Source organism: Blennius ocellaris (genome assembly GCF_963422515.1).
Source record: "Blennius ocellaris genome assembly, chromosome: 16".
Taxonomy (NCBI): domain Eukaryota; kingdom Metazoa; phylum Chordata; class Actinopteri; order Blenniiformes; family Blenniidae; genus Blennius; species Blennius ocellaris.
Window position 1 is genome coordinate 5,499,189 of NC_137665.1, and position 15,623 is coordinate 5,514,811.

General features: G+C 41.3%; 2 protein-coding genes across 4 annotated transcripts; one reads left to right on the forward strand and one right to left on the reverse strand.

The window, feature by feature from the left end:
- Positions 1-629: 629 nt before the first annotated feature.
- Positions 630-7,309, reverse strand: LOC308140976 (BUB3-interacting and GLEBS motif-containing protein ZNF207-like). Of its 2 annotated transcripts, XM_080510962.1 has the most exons (11): positions 7,187-7,309; positions 6,757-6,883; positions 6,203-6,341; positions 5,763-5,945; positions 5,413-5,488; positions 5,266-5,318; positions 5,019-5,173; positions 3,698-3,925; positions 3,304-3,442; positions 2,513-2,682; positions 630-2,259 (listed from the first exon to the last, which is right to left on the reverse strand). In XM_080510962.1, exons 1-10 carry the CDS (start codon positions 7,225-7,227, stop codon positions 2,531-2,533), a joined length of 1,293 nt encoding a protein of 430 aa, XP_080367088.1. In that variant the 5' UTR covers positions 7,228-7,309; the 3' UTR covers positions 630-2,259; positions 2,513-2,530. The 2 variants fall into 2 exon arrangements, with proteins under 2 accessions (XP_080367088.1, XP_080367087.1); XM_080510961.1 differs by having other exon boundaries at positions 630-2,682.
- Positions 7,310-8,612: 1,303 nt separating this feature from the next.
- Positions 8,613-13,860, forward strand: cUnh17orf75 (chromosome Un C17orf75 homolog). 2 transcript variants are annotated; one of them, XM_080511426.1, is made up of 10 exons: positions 8,613-8,918; positions 9,967-10,041; positions 10,492-10,617; positions 10,731-10,859; positions 10,951-11,011; positions 11,102-11,221; positions 11,343-11,407; positions 11,517-11,656; positions 11,748-11,851; positions 12,305-13,860. In XM_080511426.1, the coding sequence occupies exons 1-10, from the start codon at positions 8,776-8,778 to the stop codon at positions 12,539-12,541; spliced, it is 1,200 nt and encodes a 399-aa protein (XP_080367552.1). In that variant the 5' UTR covers positions 8,613-8,775; the 3' UTR covers positions 12,542-13,860. The 2 variants fall into 2 exon arrangements, with proteins under 2 accessions (XP_080367552.1, XP_080367553.1); XM_080511427.1 differs by having other exon boundaries at positions 12,390-13,860.
- The last annotated feature ends 1,763 nt before the right edge of the window (positions 13,861-15,623 follow it).

Genomic DNA, 15,623 nt, shown 5'->3' on the forward strand with positions numbered 1-15,623 from the left:
GTGCAGCAGCCTCACTTAAGATGAGCAACTCTAGTGGTTCCATGGCATGAGGAACAACTGTACATTAAAGTTGGCATGAAATGACATTTTAAACTTGATCAAATGTGTTGTATTCCCTGCCTGGAAACGATCTACATGTTGCTCTTGGTCCTGTCTTATTTCTCATACTCCAACCAGACCAAAGTGTCCACCTCAGGTTCTGCAGGTTTCTTGTTAAAAGGTAGTTTTTCTCTCAAAGTGCCTTGACATGACTATTTAGAACTATCAATAAAGTTGTATTGACTTAAATCTGCTAAAATTGCATAAAAACTGAAGTGTGGTAAATTTAGGTTGTAACTCATTTGAGATGAAATTAACTTTCTGGAGGCTTGATAAGCTTGTGACATAAACTGGTTGAAGTGGTTTTAGTTGGAAAAACTACACATCTTTAGCCTCATCACCTCCACTGTGGATCCTCATACCCCCAACATCCTCCCTTTTGCAGTGGGTTATAACCCAGAGGACATAATTTCCCTGTATTGCAGTGTTTTTTTTCACGACTCAAAGAATGTGCAAGAGACGTGTTCTGAAAAAAAATGCATCACAAACACTTCATAGTTGCTAAAATGGTTTATTAGGGTGAAAAGCATTCAAATTGACACAACCTACATGCAGTAGCATAAATACAAAACCAAAACCCAAACTTCCTGGTTATCCCAGTACCATCACACGTTGACCAGTTATGAAAGAAGCACAATGTGTAATATTCAAATTTGGACTTCAATCATCTTTCCAAATACGAGCTAAATGAATTGTTTAGCAAGTAAAAAAAGCTTCATGGAGCTTTTGTATGACACTAAAAAAGAAAATGTGTACAAGTCTATACTTACCGATGACTGTGGCTGCAGTGCATCAAATATATTCAAATCCGACAGTCACGTTGCATTTGATGCAATAATTAACTCGGATTATGAAGCATTTCTCATTATCATATAGCTGCTATGAGTGTGAAACACTTTAGAATGGTTGTGGGTTCATTTAATGTTTTTTTTTTTGTTTTTTTTTCTATCTTACCTCGTAGCATCACGTCTGCACACCAAAACACTGGCCAATGCAAATCAACATGACAGCAGTGGTACTTACAGCTTCAACTAACCTGTTATTGGCAGAGACTCTCCTTCATGTAAGTAGTTAAATTCAAATGATCAAGTGAGGAAAGCTGATGAAACAAACAGGATTAAATGGTAAAACCATTTTACAAACATGGAAAAAGAAAAAAAGAAAAGTCATTTCTTCACCCAAAACTTTTGAGCACACATTGAATTCATGGATTGGCTGTAAGGTGTCAGACTCGTCCATGTACAAATCTTTTAAAAGAAAATATACTTTCATTTAAAAGCTCTGTAAATGAAAACTGAGCTTCCTGAAGCTCTCGCCACGTTTAAAAAATAAATAAATAAGAGGAAAAATACAGAAGGTAACGTGGAGGAAAAGGTCATTTACATGAGTTGACATGCCTGAATAAGTTATGCCTGAACAGAACAACACAAACAAGGGCCTTCACCAAACTTGCTGCAAGTTTGGGGACATTGACATCCAACAGCTGTGTTAAGCTGTGAGGGCCCCCGGTATAATGAATGAGAAGACAGAAAAATGGTGAGACTTGCCTCAGGCTGAAACAGGGCTACACTGAGACACGGCCTCAGCCAGTCCCCCAATGGCATTGCTACAGGGAGAAGAGAAATCTGAGTTTTAGCACTACAGCCACTACTGAACCCGGATGTTATGCAAGCTGTACAACGCACTCCGCAACCCGTCTGCCCGTGCCGTGTACAGAGCAGTCGGCTCCGAGAGACTCAATTTAACAGTCGAAACAAAACGGCGCCGCGGCGTCTCTCCGTCGCAGAGTTCGAGACGACGTCTCTCCGCCCACTTAAATCCCGCAAAGAAGAGTCTTCCAATTTTTCCCACATTTTATTACGATACATTATCACAACAATACATACACCGTGTTCGTTTAATCACCCGCCTACTTATTTGTCATTTCCCAAACACAAAGCAGAATTGGAAAAAAGCGTAAACAGTTTGCTTGAAGCCCTCACCAAACAAAGTTGGGGACACGAGTCCAACAGCACAGAGTGCTGTGAAGGCCTCACCGTTTAAGCTCACAACAGAGAAGTATTCACAATGACAACTTGCCTTGATAAAGGGTGGGTACTGCCCATGTAAGTCCAGCGCCTTCACAACACTACGAACCATATCTACTACAGTTCTATACACCTAAATGAAACATGAGAAGGAAAAAAAAAAGAGCCACAGAACAGAGGAGGTTTGAATCAGAATCATGTGAAACAGTTCAGAAACTTGCTTAGGTATACGTCATATACTTCTCCAACATGCCCTGTCTGTGTGCTGCTCGTGTCGTGTCTCTTCCTCCAGTAGGAGAACAAACAGTACTATGTGGTACTACAATACCAATACTGGTTTCTCTACTAGCAGCTGTGGACATTAGAAAATGGTTTAGTGTCCAAACCTATTGGAGAGACGGGCTTCAGTAGCGGCCTCCGGGAGACATGACAGGGGGTCTCATACCCAGGGGTGGCCGCGGAGGAGCTTGATACCCCGGGGGCACCACAGGGGGCCCCTGCCCGAATGGAGGCATCCGTCCTGGGATAAAGCCTGGCCCTGGGCCGCTGAACTGACCTGCAAGGACACACACACAAAAAAACAAACATCTTATATAGTTAGTCTGTTTACAAGTCTGGATAAAGACATAGGCAGTGACCATAATGATCTTGAGTGACTATTTTTTTTTTTTTTTTTGAAGTGTATTGCTTCTCAAAAAGGAGCTAAATTCATGTTTTGTTTTTTATCATGATAATAAGGAATTTTTTATTTTTATTTTTAAGTTTCCCCTCAATAACATAGAAACATAATATACATTGAAACTAAATACTAGTAATTTCATAAAAAAGGAAATATACAAACAAACAAACAAAAAAGCCAGGATTAGTAGTGACATTAGATCAAATTGATAACAGTAATCAAAATAATTGAACAAAACAAAAGCAAAACATTTAAAATAAAATAAAAAAAAACTGAAATCAAAACAGCATTATACTAAGATAAGATTATTAATCTGTCAGGCAACCCTTTTTTTCTTCTTCTTTTTAAAGGAAAAATACGAAATCAAACGTTTCCAATGATCTCAAACAAAAATGACGATAAACATGAGTGAAGACTGCTGCACTGAATCACATCAGACGTATGAACGAGTGGCCGGTGAGAGCTGAGAACCACTGATGTGGGATCTCCAGTGTGTACCAGGTAGGGGGTGACTCATGCTGTGCTGCTGAGACGCCATGATCGCAGCCACCGGACCCACAGAGGGGGCAGTCCCCGGGGTCTGGCCGGGCCGGGGAACGCTGCACTGGTACCTGGACAGCTGAGCGCGCAGCTCTTCCTGCAGCACACACAAAGAAAGAAACCAAGAGGAGGCAAGCGTTTTAGTCTGAAAAGTCTGAAAGTTGAACCCAGAACAAATATACACAATAAAGTGGGATTCTGTAAAAAAAAAAAAAAAATACAAAAAAATACAAAAAAAATTCAAAAAACTTTTCTAAATAACATTTTTTTTCTCAAACTACTTACTGTAAAGACAAAAAAAAATAAAAAAAATAAAAAAATATTAAGAGTGGCTTCGAGCCGGAGTACTTACCAGTGAGATATCCTCATCAGGGTGGATCAACTTACTGGTTGCACTGGTCGTGGTGAGGGTGGCGGGCTTACTGGTCACAGTGGAGGGAGGTTTGGAGACCGTGCTGCTGCCAGCGGAGGGGCTGGCGACAGCAGCGGTGGCCTGAGTGTATGCTGGGAATGTGGGCTTTGAGGGGTCGGAGGAGGTGGAGGGGAGGGTGAGGGGGGGGCCGGACACTGTCTGCTGACTCTGAGGAGGAGAAAGAGAGAGAGAGAGAGAGAGAGAGAGAGAGAGAGAGAGAGAGAGAGAGGGAGAGGGAAGGGCGTTAGAGAGCAAGCCATCAACTTTCACAGGACCGGGCGATCAAAAGTCAAGACTTCTTCTGTTCGCACTCATAACTTTGTCCATACAGAATTAAAATGCACATGCAGAGAGCCTCTCCAAAATCACTATTTACGATCTGAGTTGTGTAACATAGCATCTGCTCGCGAGAGTAAAATAACGCTCATATTTGTTCCCAATTAAGGCCAAGTCTATAAATAAGGTAGTTGTTGTTTCTGCAACATCCCTGTTTGTTACACATGGGAAAAGAAGTCTGACACAAGCGCAGCCACTTCCCTAAAGCCTGCAGGAAAACAAATCCACAGCAACATGGTGTGCCGTGTCGCACTGGAGCAGATCACGGACGAGAAGCCAACAACAAAAATCTGTGAAACTCTGCGGTTTTGTTTGGATTTCTAAGGCGCCAGTTGCTGCTATTTACTGTGCAGATTGGTGAGACGACAACATATTTATATGGAGTCTCCACATAGTGTCAACATTTTATTACCTATATGTGACCTATTTGTGAAAAATAGCCTTCGCAAATAATTCAAATTCAAACAAACTTGTGCACATGTGCGATGTTCTGGGGAACGGACAGAGTGGAGTTAGTAGAGTTAGTGGACAAAGCTGAAACAAAGTGGGATGAGTAGATTAAATGCTCCATCAATTAAAAAGGATTTCCTGGTTAAAGCCTTCTTTGTGTCGAAGACCACAGAACAGCAGACAGACATTCAATACTGCTTTGATCGTTGTTATTGATCAGCTGACGGTGCTGCAGCCGATTACTGCTGACTCGGGACAAACAGTCACACAGGCTCACGTTCACACCTGCATGGAATTTAGAGTCAGTCGGCCTCAAATAAAAAAAATAAAAAATAAATACATTATTATTCGGTGACTTCACAGTTCTGTGAAAGGAAATGTTGATGTTTCTTCTTTTAAATAGAAAGTTGTGAAAATACATAATTGAACGGTACAATGGTGTTTTTGCTGATGGATTGTAAAAAGTCGTTTTTACCTGCCCTGCACTGGGGAACAGAGGTTTCGTGACGTCCGGCTGCAACGACGAGACGGCGACGGTGGGTAGAGCAGATCGAGCCAGCATGGTCGCAGCAGGGGGAACCTGAGGCATGTGTGTGATGCCTGGACGATGGCCCACTGGAGGAGGAATGCCTGATGTGGACGACAATGAAACAAACGTTTAACGACTTATAGAGGAAAAACACCTATAAATCTAATTTAAAGTGTGTCCTGAGAGGTAATACCTGGCGGTACACCTGGCATCATCGGAGGCATCATCCCACCCATTGGTATCATGCTGAAAAGAACAATAAAAAAAAAAAAAACGCACATATTGTAAACTAGAAATGAGATTAACAAGAAATCAGATTTAATCATTGCAAACAAATTACCCTGGAGGCATTCCGGGCATCACAGAGGGCATTCCCGGGATCATTGGGGGCACGCCGGGCATCATTGGGGGAATTCCTGGGCCAAGAGGAATCAACAGAACGTTACTATGCTATTTACTAAACAATCTACCGTTTTTCATTTGTGAAACTTTTGACACCTGGGAGTTTTAGTGACTCTTTTATTTTCATACATGCTGCTGTAAACATAAACAACAAATGTTGATTAAATCTCATTTTAAAAAGAGGTGAAAGAAAGGATAGTGGTTGTATAAATGTTGGCTGAAGGCTTTTGAAAGTCCCTTATTGTCAGAGGAGGAGCCACTCAGTGGAATTAACCGCAGTAAAGTCACCTGAGTAGCTGCCTGGGGGGATCCCCGGCGCCCCGGAGACCGGAGGCATGCCCGGCTGGGTCATGGGGGGCATGTAGCCCTGCTGGGGCTGCACTGCTACAGGCTGCTGGAAGGAAGGGCCGGGCTCGTCGTCGTCGTCGTACTCATCAGAGTCGTCCTGGTTCTGCTTTTTCTTCTGAGTCTCTTAAAAATCAAGAACAGCAGAGTCGGGTCACAAATAACAAGGCAGTGCACAAAATGACAACTTTAAGAAATTTCAAAGCATTTAGATCTAAAATAACACAATTAAATATCTAGTAAAGCCAATAACTGACTAAATCATCTTTTAAAAATAGCTTAAATGTATAAGATAGTAAGAAGGACTCCTCATAAAAGCTATAAAAATGTTTTTTGTGCGTCGAAGAACAGTTCAACTATATTATGATATACATTGCTGATACCTTGGTTTTTCTGTTCCAGCACTCTTCTTCTCTCCTCCATATCTTTTTCTGGAATTCCCTCCATCCCATAAATCTCCAGCTCGATATCCGTTCTCCCAGGTATTGCATTTGGAACCCCGTCTATGGTCTCTTTATGCACCTGGAAATAAAGTGGCATGAGCAAATATTAGTTTGGGTTAGCATTAAACATATTTAAAACAAAAATGTACTATTTGGAAAGTCCAAACAACTTTACTATCCCATATAGAATGTTAAAAAGGAGACTTATTCGGATAATGCTATTTTAAGAGTATAGTAACTTATATATATATATATATATATATATATATATACAGTTTTTTTAAAAACACTGTGGGGAAGCACTTAAAATATGGAAAATACATTCATTAAAATGAAAGCATATTTCTTCAGTGAATTCATGTATAAACTGCAATCTTTTTATTTGTAAGTTTGGACTGCATGGAGATGTTTTGATGTGAATTAAGGAAGCGCGTGCTTGGTTTTGTGAATGAATGTTATGTTTTCATGAAATGTGATTATTAAAGCGTCCTTACCTGCATGCAGTGGATGGCCAGTCCAGGGCCAGTGTACAGCTTTTTGTGGCAGATGTGACACTTGAAGTGTTTGGCTTTTTGATGCTGAATGAGAATCTTTTCATCATCAAAGTCTCTGTTACAATACCTGAGAGCTCAGTTCAGGAAACTCCAAGTAATGTCATTGTATTACTGTCCTGCCTGTGCTGTTATTAACTCGGTGAAGCGCTAACACATCCACATTGCACGTCTAAAGTGTCACTTTTGTCAGATATTTAAGACGCTTTAAAATGATATGAAGAAAGACACAATAAGTAAACACAGTCATCCAGCATCTATTTATACCAGGATGAAGCGCTGTTAGCATAGTTAGCTTAGCAGAGCGAAGATAAAAGGTCTCAACAACGCAATCGGGGGTCGACAAGAACACACCGCTGCGGAAAAAGGATACCAGCACCAAGGCTTCATCTGCTTTTTCTTCTTCCTCCCCATCGTGTTTGTTTTTCCAGCTCTGTGCGCTAATTCGGGAAAATAAATAAAGGTTGTGACAGGAAGATGGCGCCGGCTCGTGAACGTCCCATAAACAGAGAGCAGTCCGCAACTCCCCCTGCTGGCCAAAAACAGACAGTACACAGAGAAGTAGTGCGCAGCGAACCCTGCTGGTCAGAAAATACGGCGCAAGCGTGCTGCTGGTAAAAAAAAACCAAAAAAAAAAAACCTCGCCCCACAAAACAGAGCAGGCCCACAGTGCCCCCTGCTGGTAATTGGATATAATCATATTTTTCATAGATTTGCATGCAAAAGGTTTGTTCCAAGAAAGTTGCATTAAGGACGGTGTTTTTAGGGCAATTTTAGAATTTTTATTTTGATATGATATGTAGCTTGGTTTTTAATTCTTTATGTTCGCTTATTTTACTATTCCCATTATATTTATATTCTAACAAACATATCGTAATATGAATTGAATCTCAAAGTGGGAGCAACAGGACAATGACCTTTTACCAGTTGATTTTGTTTTCCCTCCATTAACTTCTGAGGAAAGATTCTGATTAAAGAAATGATTGGAACATAAAAGAGGAAGCAATTTAATTGAAACACACCACATTTGTATAATTGAATTTGTTGCAGATGTAATGGAGAGTAATTAAAACCAGAATAGTAGTGCGTACAACAACCCTAAAGATATTTGTGATTAGAGACCTCTAATTGGTGAAAAGATTTGATTGTTTGTTTAGTTTTCTTTTTATTAATCTTAACCAAATAAGAATATATTTTTATATATTACATATATTAGGAAGTGGGACTCATCTTCTCGCTCTTCAAGAAACACTGATCAAAAAGAAGCAGGTTGAATACACTTTAGATCCAAAAATGTTTCTATTCTATTTCTTATGTTCTATTCTGTGTGGAGCAAAGCAATGAACGAATCATTTAGAATCAAATGATAGACTCATTCTATCATTTAATTCTAATTTATTCGTTTATTGAGCGTTCGGGTTCGGCGTATAGAAAACAGAACTTTTATGAATTATGTTGATGATAATAATAATAATGATGATTTTATTGCTTCGGTTCATTGTTACCTAATAAAGTGGGTGTGGTTCGTGTTATACAGCTCCTGCACACAAACGTTGACCGCAACCATTATGCAACGGTTTATTTATTCATACCTTTGGTATTATTTGGAATCTATTCCTGTATTTACTTGTTTATTTGTGGACTTTAAGTTGATCTATGTTTTAACACATACAAAACTCCCCCGGTGTTTAAATGTTTTAAGTTGTTTGATGTGGGAACCACAAAGCGCTGAATTCCAGCCGGACACATTTCCGGGCGGACGAAAGCGACATTGCGCAGAAGCTCTGTAAACGGAGGAGGAGGTGGAAAAATAGCTTATTTTTCCAGCTGATGCATGATTGTTTCTGTTTGATGTCAGCAGGAATTGGATTGTGGGGATTGTTTATCCACCGTCGCAGCTCCGCAGGACGATAAAACACTTTTCCAGCTGCCAGTTTGCTCCGTGCAGCAGCAGAGCTGAGCATGTTTACCTCCCAGACCTCCTCCTTCCAGGACTCAATCGACGTGGAGGAGAAGGATGACTTTGACAGCGATGAGATTGCTGGATACAGTCAGAAAACCCAGCTGAATTGCTACTACACCATCTATCTCTATCAGGGCACAAGGTACAGTGGGATCTTTCTGCGCAGGTGTGCTGCAGCTGATGTAGAATATTATTCTTATGATCTCCAAAAAGGTTCCAATAATCACAAATACTGAGGATGTGACGTCTCACTTTGTAAGGCATTATTTCGACAGACAGAAAGTTGACATCATAATGAATATCAGCTTATACATACATACAAAAAAATACTAGTTTAACTATTTATGGAACACTTGAACATGTACAGGTTTTATAGGATAATACAGGTGTAGTAGCTATTGGTGACCACAATTAAAATGGGCTGGAAAAATATAATACTTCGTTTCATTGGAATACTGGCCACATTCACTGCTATTTAGGATAAGAGTTAATTATGAGTTTCTTGTATTTTTGTGTGAATATTTATTGAGTAATAAAGTCAAACAATTTAATGTTATTCAACATAATTCTGACTAATGACTCATACGACATATCTACCACAACTGTGTATCAGTAGCCTATGTAGTATTTGTATATTCTAATGCTTAACGCAAAAAAAAAAAGGTAGAACAAAGTGTTTGTGTGGTTATGAGAAGTTCAAAACAGAAATGATCATAATTTCATACATTCACAAAACTATCAAATGTGCACCTATTTCAGTGTGAAGTAGAACTATTCAGTTATGTATTTAATGATTGTTATTGACTTTACATAATTAGTTTGTAAGAAACATGAATAAATCAGGAGGTTACCCATTGGTCACTTGCCCAGTGAAAGGTTAAAAGAACAATTTCATATTTTTTTTGTACTTAATGTTGCTTTAGCGTACCGTAATTTCAACTCGGACACAATTTGCTCTGTGATTTTGAAATCGGACTGGAAAAGTTTGAGTTTTATAAAACCTCTGAGTGGTTCACAGGGGCACAGGGGCTCTTCTTCTACAAATGGGTGTTATCAATGTGTGATACTGTCTCATTTCTTAGTTGTTGTGGTTACTTGTTTCAGAATTTGCTGAAACTGCAGGTAAAAACAGACGTTCTTTCAAAAAAGAAAAACTTACCAGATGATGAGTAAACTGTCAATTGTCATAGATCTGAGGCTTCTGGGGATAATGTGGCGTGGAACCAGAGACGAGCAGACTCCACAACAAGTCAGGATGACTTTAGGTAACGAAGGAGCCGCCCACCCGCTTTCTACTTGCATTGAGTGCTCCTTTCTTTTTCTTTTTTTTTGGTTTTTCACTGTTGTGAGTTGGTGTTTCCACGGGCTGCCGCCAGAGAGTCCACTCTTCGTGGAGTCAACGCTGTTTTCATTCGTGACTTTTGTTCTGATCGGTCATCGCTGTGCTGCTGAGTTACATGGCCTTCAGGTTCCTCCAAATCTGAACGGTGCTTCCGGCAAAAAAAAAAAGTGAACCACATCTCATGAAGTCTGGATGCAGTGTCAGTGATACCCAGGCACAGCTGCAGCTATGTGACTCAGTTGTGTTTCGTGTTGGATGTTTGGCTTCCAGTCATCTGCTTCCTCCATCTTCTCTCCATTGACTTGACTGGCTTTGAGATTCCTCACTGCCTGGCTGCTTACTTTCCACACTGACCCTGTGTCCCGCTCCACAGCCTGACGCTGATCGACAGCAGCCTCCCGTCGGAGGCAGAGCCAGAGCTGCGCACCTACATCTCCAGGAGGCTAAGCAAAGGAGCCCTGCTTGGAGGCATGGGCAACATCGCCACTGTGGACCTCAGGTCATTATAGATTGTTGCTTGTATTTATTTGCACCGATTCAACACGTGCTGGCACAAAAGTCGTACGTAAACAAAAACAAAGTGAGATGAGTGAAGCCATAATTGTTTTCCAGTCTTCCAGAGCAGGCTGTCGGCTGCTACTGCTGCCTCTTGGAGCAGGAACGATCTCCCGAGCAGCCGGACGCCGATGGAAATGGATATGTCATCTGCTTCATGGGGGGGTCGGAGAAAGGACTAAACTTATATCCTTTTTACGTACCGAAAGCAGCCCAAGCATTAATATTACACACAGTTATAACAAGATTCTTTACAAGATGCCTTGACCTCATACACATTCAGATTAGAGCTTGATAAATACGTTCAAGGCCTGCACAGCAGTCTGCAAACCCCCGAGGTATGAGAGTTCGAAAATAATGACGGAAGTCATGTATTTGTTTTCACGCGAGCACAGAGTCTTGAGTTTGTGTGTCCGTGTGGCGAGTAGCTGCAGAACCTGGAGACGGAGGTGCGACCCTACCTGGCCCAGTGGTATGAGGAGTCTGTGATGCACATTTATCGAGTGGTGCAGCTCGTCCAGAACAACACAAGCTTCCTCCTGCACGCTGTGAGTTTCACTGTGGTTCCGTGTTCATTCGTATGAGCTGGTTTGATCCACTTTAAATCCGGCTTGTGTTCGTGAGTGCATCCAGTACAATCCGTTTCAAGTGGGAAGCCTTTCTCCGCAGGCTCTGAGTCACACACACGTGGAGGTCATCAATTCGGACGAGAGGACGAAGGCGGATGTGTCCAGGTGAGCAAGTGACGGCGCCGTTATGCTTTTCCACCGCCCCTACTTCCAGACGCACGGCTCTTAACGCCTCATCTATCGTGCACGTGTTGTCTGTTTTGTGCTGCGCCAGGTTCATCAAAGCAGCCAGTTTGCAGGGTTTGTCTCAGCAAGACACCACGGCAGCGTCTCTGTGCAAGGCCATGTCGGAGGACACGCAGTCCGACCTGACCATCGACTGCTCCACCAGCCCGCCCACACTCACCAACACTGGTAAACCACGTCCCGTAAAAACACTCGAGTTCACTTGCTTCCTGAGAGTCTCAGACTGTTTTTTTCTTTTTCTTTTTAACTTCCCACTCAGTCAGCAATCGTTTCTGTGAAGACTGGATTCAGGCGTTTCTGAACGCAGCGGAGCGATGCAATCCCTTCCTGCTCAGACAGATTCTGGAGAACTTTAAATTGAAGGTGGGAAAAGATGCAATCAGACAAGCATGTCATTTAAAAAGAACAAAACATTTATTGTCTAGGGTTTAGTCAATGTAAAACCGATATTAGACAGACTGCCAGTTCATACAAAGACAGTAAATCCTTCACGCACGCATGCATGTATGGATGAATTCAAGTCATCATTTAAACCAATAAGCATGTCATTGGATTGAAGGAGGAACATGTGCACACGTGTTTTAAAAAAAAAAGAAGAAGAAAATGTCATCTATTAATTGTATAATCCTAAAGGCTGCAGCCTAAACCAGCATTTAAAACCCCAACTTTGATAAACAACAGTGAGTAAAAAGCCAGGGTACACTTTGAATTTCCATACAAAAAATATCAAATGTATCAATTCATTTCCATAACCCCAGAAGTTAAAGAAGCATTGGACGTTGAGCTTCTGAGCAGACACAATCTAATTCGTCACAGTGTTTGTCTGGCTCGGTCTCTCATCCTGATCTCTTCCCTTTTTCATCCTTCCTCTTTATCAATGGCCACCCCTGCTGCCGTGCAGGCCATCCAGGACATGAACAGCCTCAAGCGCTTCGTGCGTCAAGCCGAGATGAGTCACTACGCCCTGTTTCGCTGCTGCCAGTTCCTGCAGGGCTGCGGGAACGGAGACGTGTTGCTGCAGAACGCCCGGGCGGAGCACAGCGAGCTGCCTGAAGCCTGCAGCATCATCACCGTCCTGGAGGAGTTCCTCCTGGAGCAGTCTCAGGCCCAGGCCTAACATCCACTTCAAGCGGATCGGTTATCTGTGTGGCGGGTGAGGCAGCTCTGTGCTGCCAGGTAGAAACAACACTATCACGTGCATCAGATTGCCTGATATATTAAAAAAAAACTAGTATGAAACACCACTAAGTGAAAGAGAGATGAAACATGTACTGTAAAACACTGTAAAACACTTACATCTTACACGAAAAATCGTTTTTTTTTTTTTGGCTGATAATGGTAAAGCATCCCTGCATTAACTGTACAATTAAAATTCTAATTAAAAAATAAACTGTAGGACATCTCTAGTGAATGAATACTGTAATGTTTAAAGTAGGATTTCCCCAGTTTCCCATGTTTATGTTGTGTGACCTTGTGCAAACTGTACGACACCACAAACCAAATATTTCTCTTGTTTTGCTGACTGACAATGGTGACGACACAGAATTTCTTGTGTGTTTAGTTTGTTTTCCACTAATAAGTATCCAGTCGATACAATCCTAAAACTGATGGCCTCAGTCATGTTTTTTGACCAAAAATATGTTTTTCTTCCCATCTCTTGATGGTGGAATAACCTCCATCTGTTTTATTTAGCTTGAATCACAAAACAATGATGGTTAAAACTAGCAAACTTTTTATTTTACTTAAATGACTTTGGCCATCAGTTTATGAGGGTTACGATATGGCGAATGCACCAATCACTTACGCTTTGCTTGTTATATAGGCTCTTTTCCTTTAACTGACATTCAAATCAATATCTGCACGACTAAACTAATTTTTCATCTCATGATAGGGACACTATGTTTATGACATGACGTTAGGTGTTTAAAGCTACTCTGGGAATGCAGTGTTGTTGATGAACTTTTTAATTTTATCTGTAAATGGATTTTTGATTCATTTAAAAAATTTGCATCTGCCTTCACCAGCTTGAAAACTAAATCGATCAGGTCAGGCACTTATGTGGCTCACCATGTATGTCTATTTTTTGTTGTTGTCCTGAACAAAACAAAGAAATTAAAGTCTGCATATAGTAAATATTAGTATCATGAAGTCATATTTTCTAGATGTGCAAAAATTATCATAAAGGGTTTTAAATGTAAGCTCAGATCATTCCCACTTAATTCAACTCCAAAGTTTGTAGTACAGCAATATCAATGTTGACGGTGTATATTTGTTAAACTGTGAATCGGGTACGTGAGGGTTTTGGTTTTTTTGCTGTTTAACCGCAGTGTGACTGACCCACCCTGCACCTGTGTGTGTAATTCTGTACAGCCTGATCTATATAGGTAGACATGAGTCTGTGGCTCTCTGTGTTGTATATGAGGAAATGAAATAAATATCAGAGTTGAACCTATGGATCATCTTTGACCGCCAGGAACCATGTGACCATATGGAACACAATGACGTCAAAAGTGCAACAGGTCACAACCAGAAGAGCTCCTCCTCCTCCAGCTGCTCGTCTGCAAACGGAAACAAAGAGATGAGCCTAAAGTGGACATTTTAGTGCCACAGTGACGTGCATCTTGAGATGAACGTTACCAATAGTGTGAATCTTCCTCAAAAGGGAGCTTGGCACGTCGTAGATGCTCTCCCTGAAGTCTGCGGTGGACAAAGCATTCCCACCAAAAACAAATCGTTCAGTGTCCAGCACGCTGGAGTATTTTCACATCACAACAGAATGTGTCCAATCTTCACTTTTTCAAAACTTTCCAAAAAATATCTGGCCTTGTTGATTCGTTTTGCTGTAAACAGCAGATAATGGAAATGACTTATAGTGGAAATACTTTACTAGTTACAGTAAATCCATGAACTTGTCTCATTCATAGCCTAAATTGATGATGTGCACATAGTTATATAATTGTGTAAACGTTCAGGTAACGTGACATCCGAGGAAGATGCTGTATAATAAACGGAAACTGATTTTTGAAATAGTGACAAGAAGAAGCTGCAACAAACATGCAGATGCATCTTATAGGAATAAGCTACTTAGTACTGGGTAGAATAGATAATAGGCATAGTGGAAACAGACTATTGAAAATGTTTGATTAATTTGGATATTTTTATGTTGCTGTCAGGAGATTTCTGATTAATGACTATGTGCGCCTGTAAACAGCAATGTTGTAGTCTCACAGAAATGTTATTTAAATCTCTGGTGACCAGTTCTTTTTCTTTTTTTTACTGCCCATAGAAAACACTCACCTTGACATGCAGACGAGTTTCTGTATGACACAGGACAGTCATAAATGACCTCAGTTTCCGCGGCGCTTTCGAGAACGCGTATCGCTAAAAACACAATCCGTAACGAGGTGAACATTTACTTCTGCATGTTGTGTTACAAAAGCGTAATTTATGATGTACAACAGTTGGAATCATACTGTTTCTGCGAGGCGGGACGTCATAGTGTCCTTCTTGTGTGTCCTCTGTGTCGTTAACCCCACTGGGCCACCGAGCATCGCAGAGACCGTCGTCTGGAAAACAGGTTTCAGCACCGTGTGAGCTCAGCTGTTCAGTTTGAAAACTGGAAATGGTCAATTTTAAGGTTTTACCGCTGGGGTTCTGGAGGTTGCAGGCTCTGTTCTGGTCATTGCCCATGACGTGGTCCGGCTCATCGGGCTGGCAGACGGGAGAGGAGGCCTCCGGGTCGATGTGGTGTGAAGGAGCCGGGGCCGAGAAACGTCGAGTCGGCAACAACTCGCCGACGCTGTCGGTGTCGGAGGAGTTGGGTACGCTGCAGCCTAATGTGTCTTGCTGCTCGTCCAAAGAGACGGGTGTCCTGCTGTTTAATGTGTCTTCCTGCACGTCCACCTCAAGACTAACAAGTAGACATAGAAAAAAGTCAGTGTCCGACATGGAGGACACATCCTGGGAGAGACTGTTTGGATATTCAGGTTCAGAGGTTCAGATGTCATAATGAGCCAAAACTCAAGTGATCAGAAACACTTTGTGAAGTTACAAAAGCTCTTTGAAATCCCGTTTGAGTAGGCATAATCTTTACCACAGAGTTTGTGCTTATGTCAATAAAATAATCTCAGTTTTA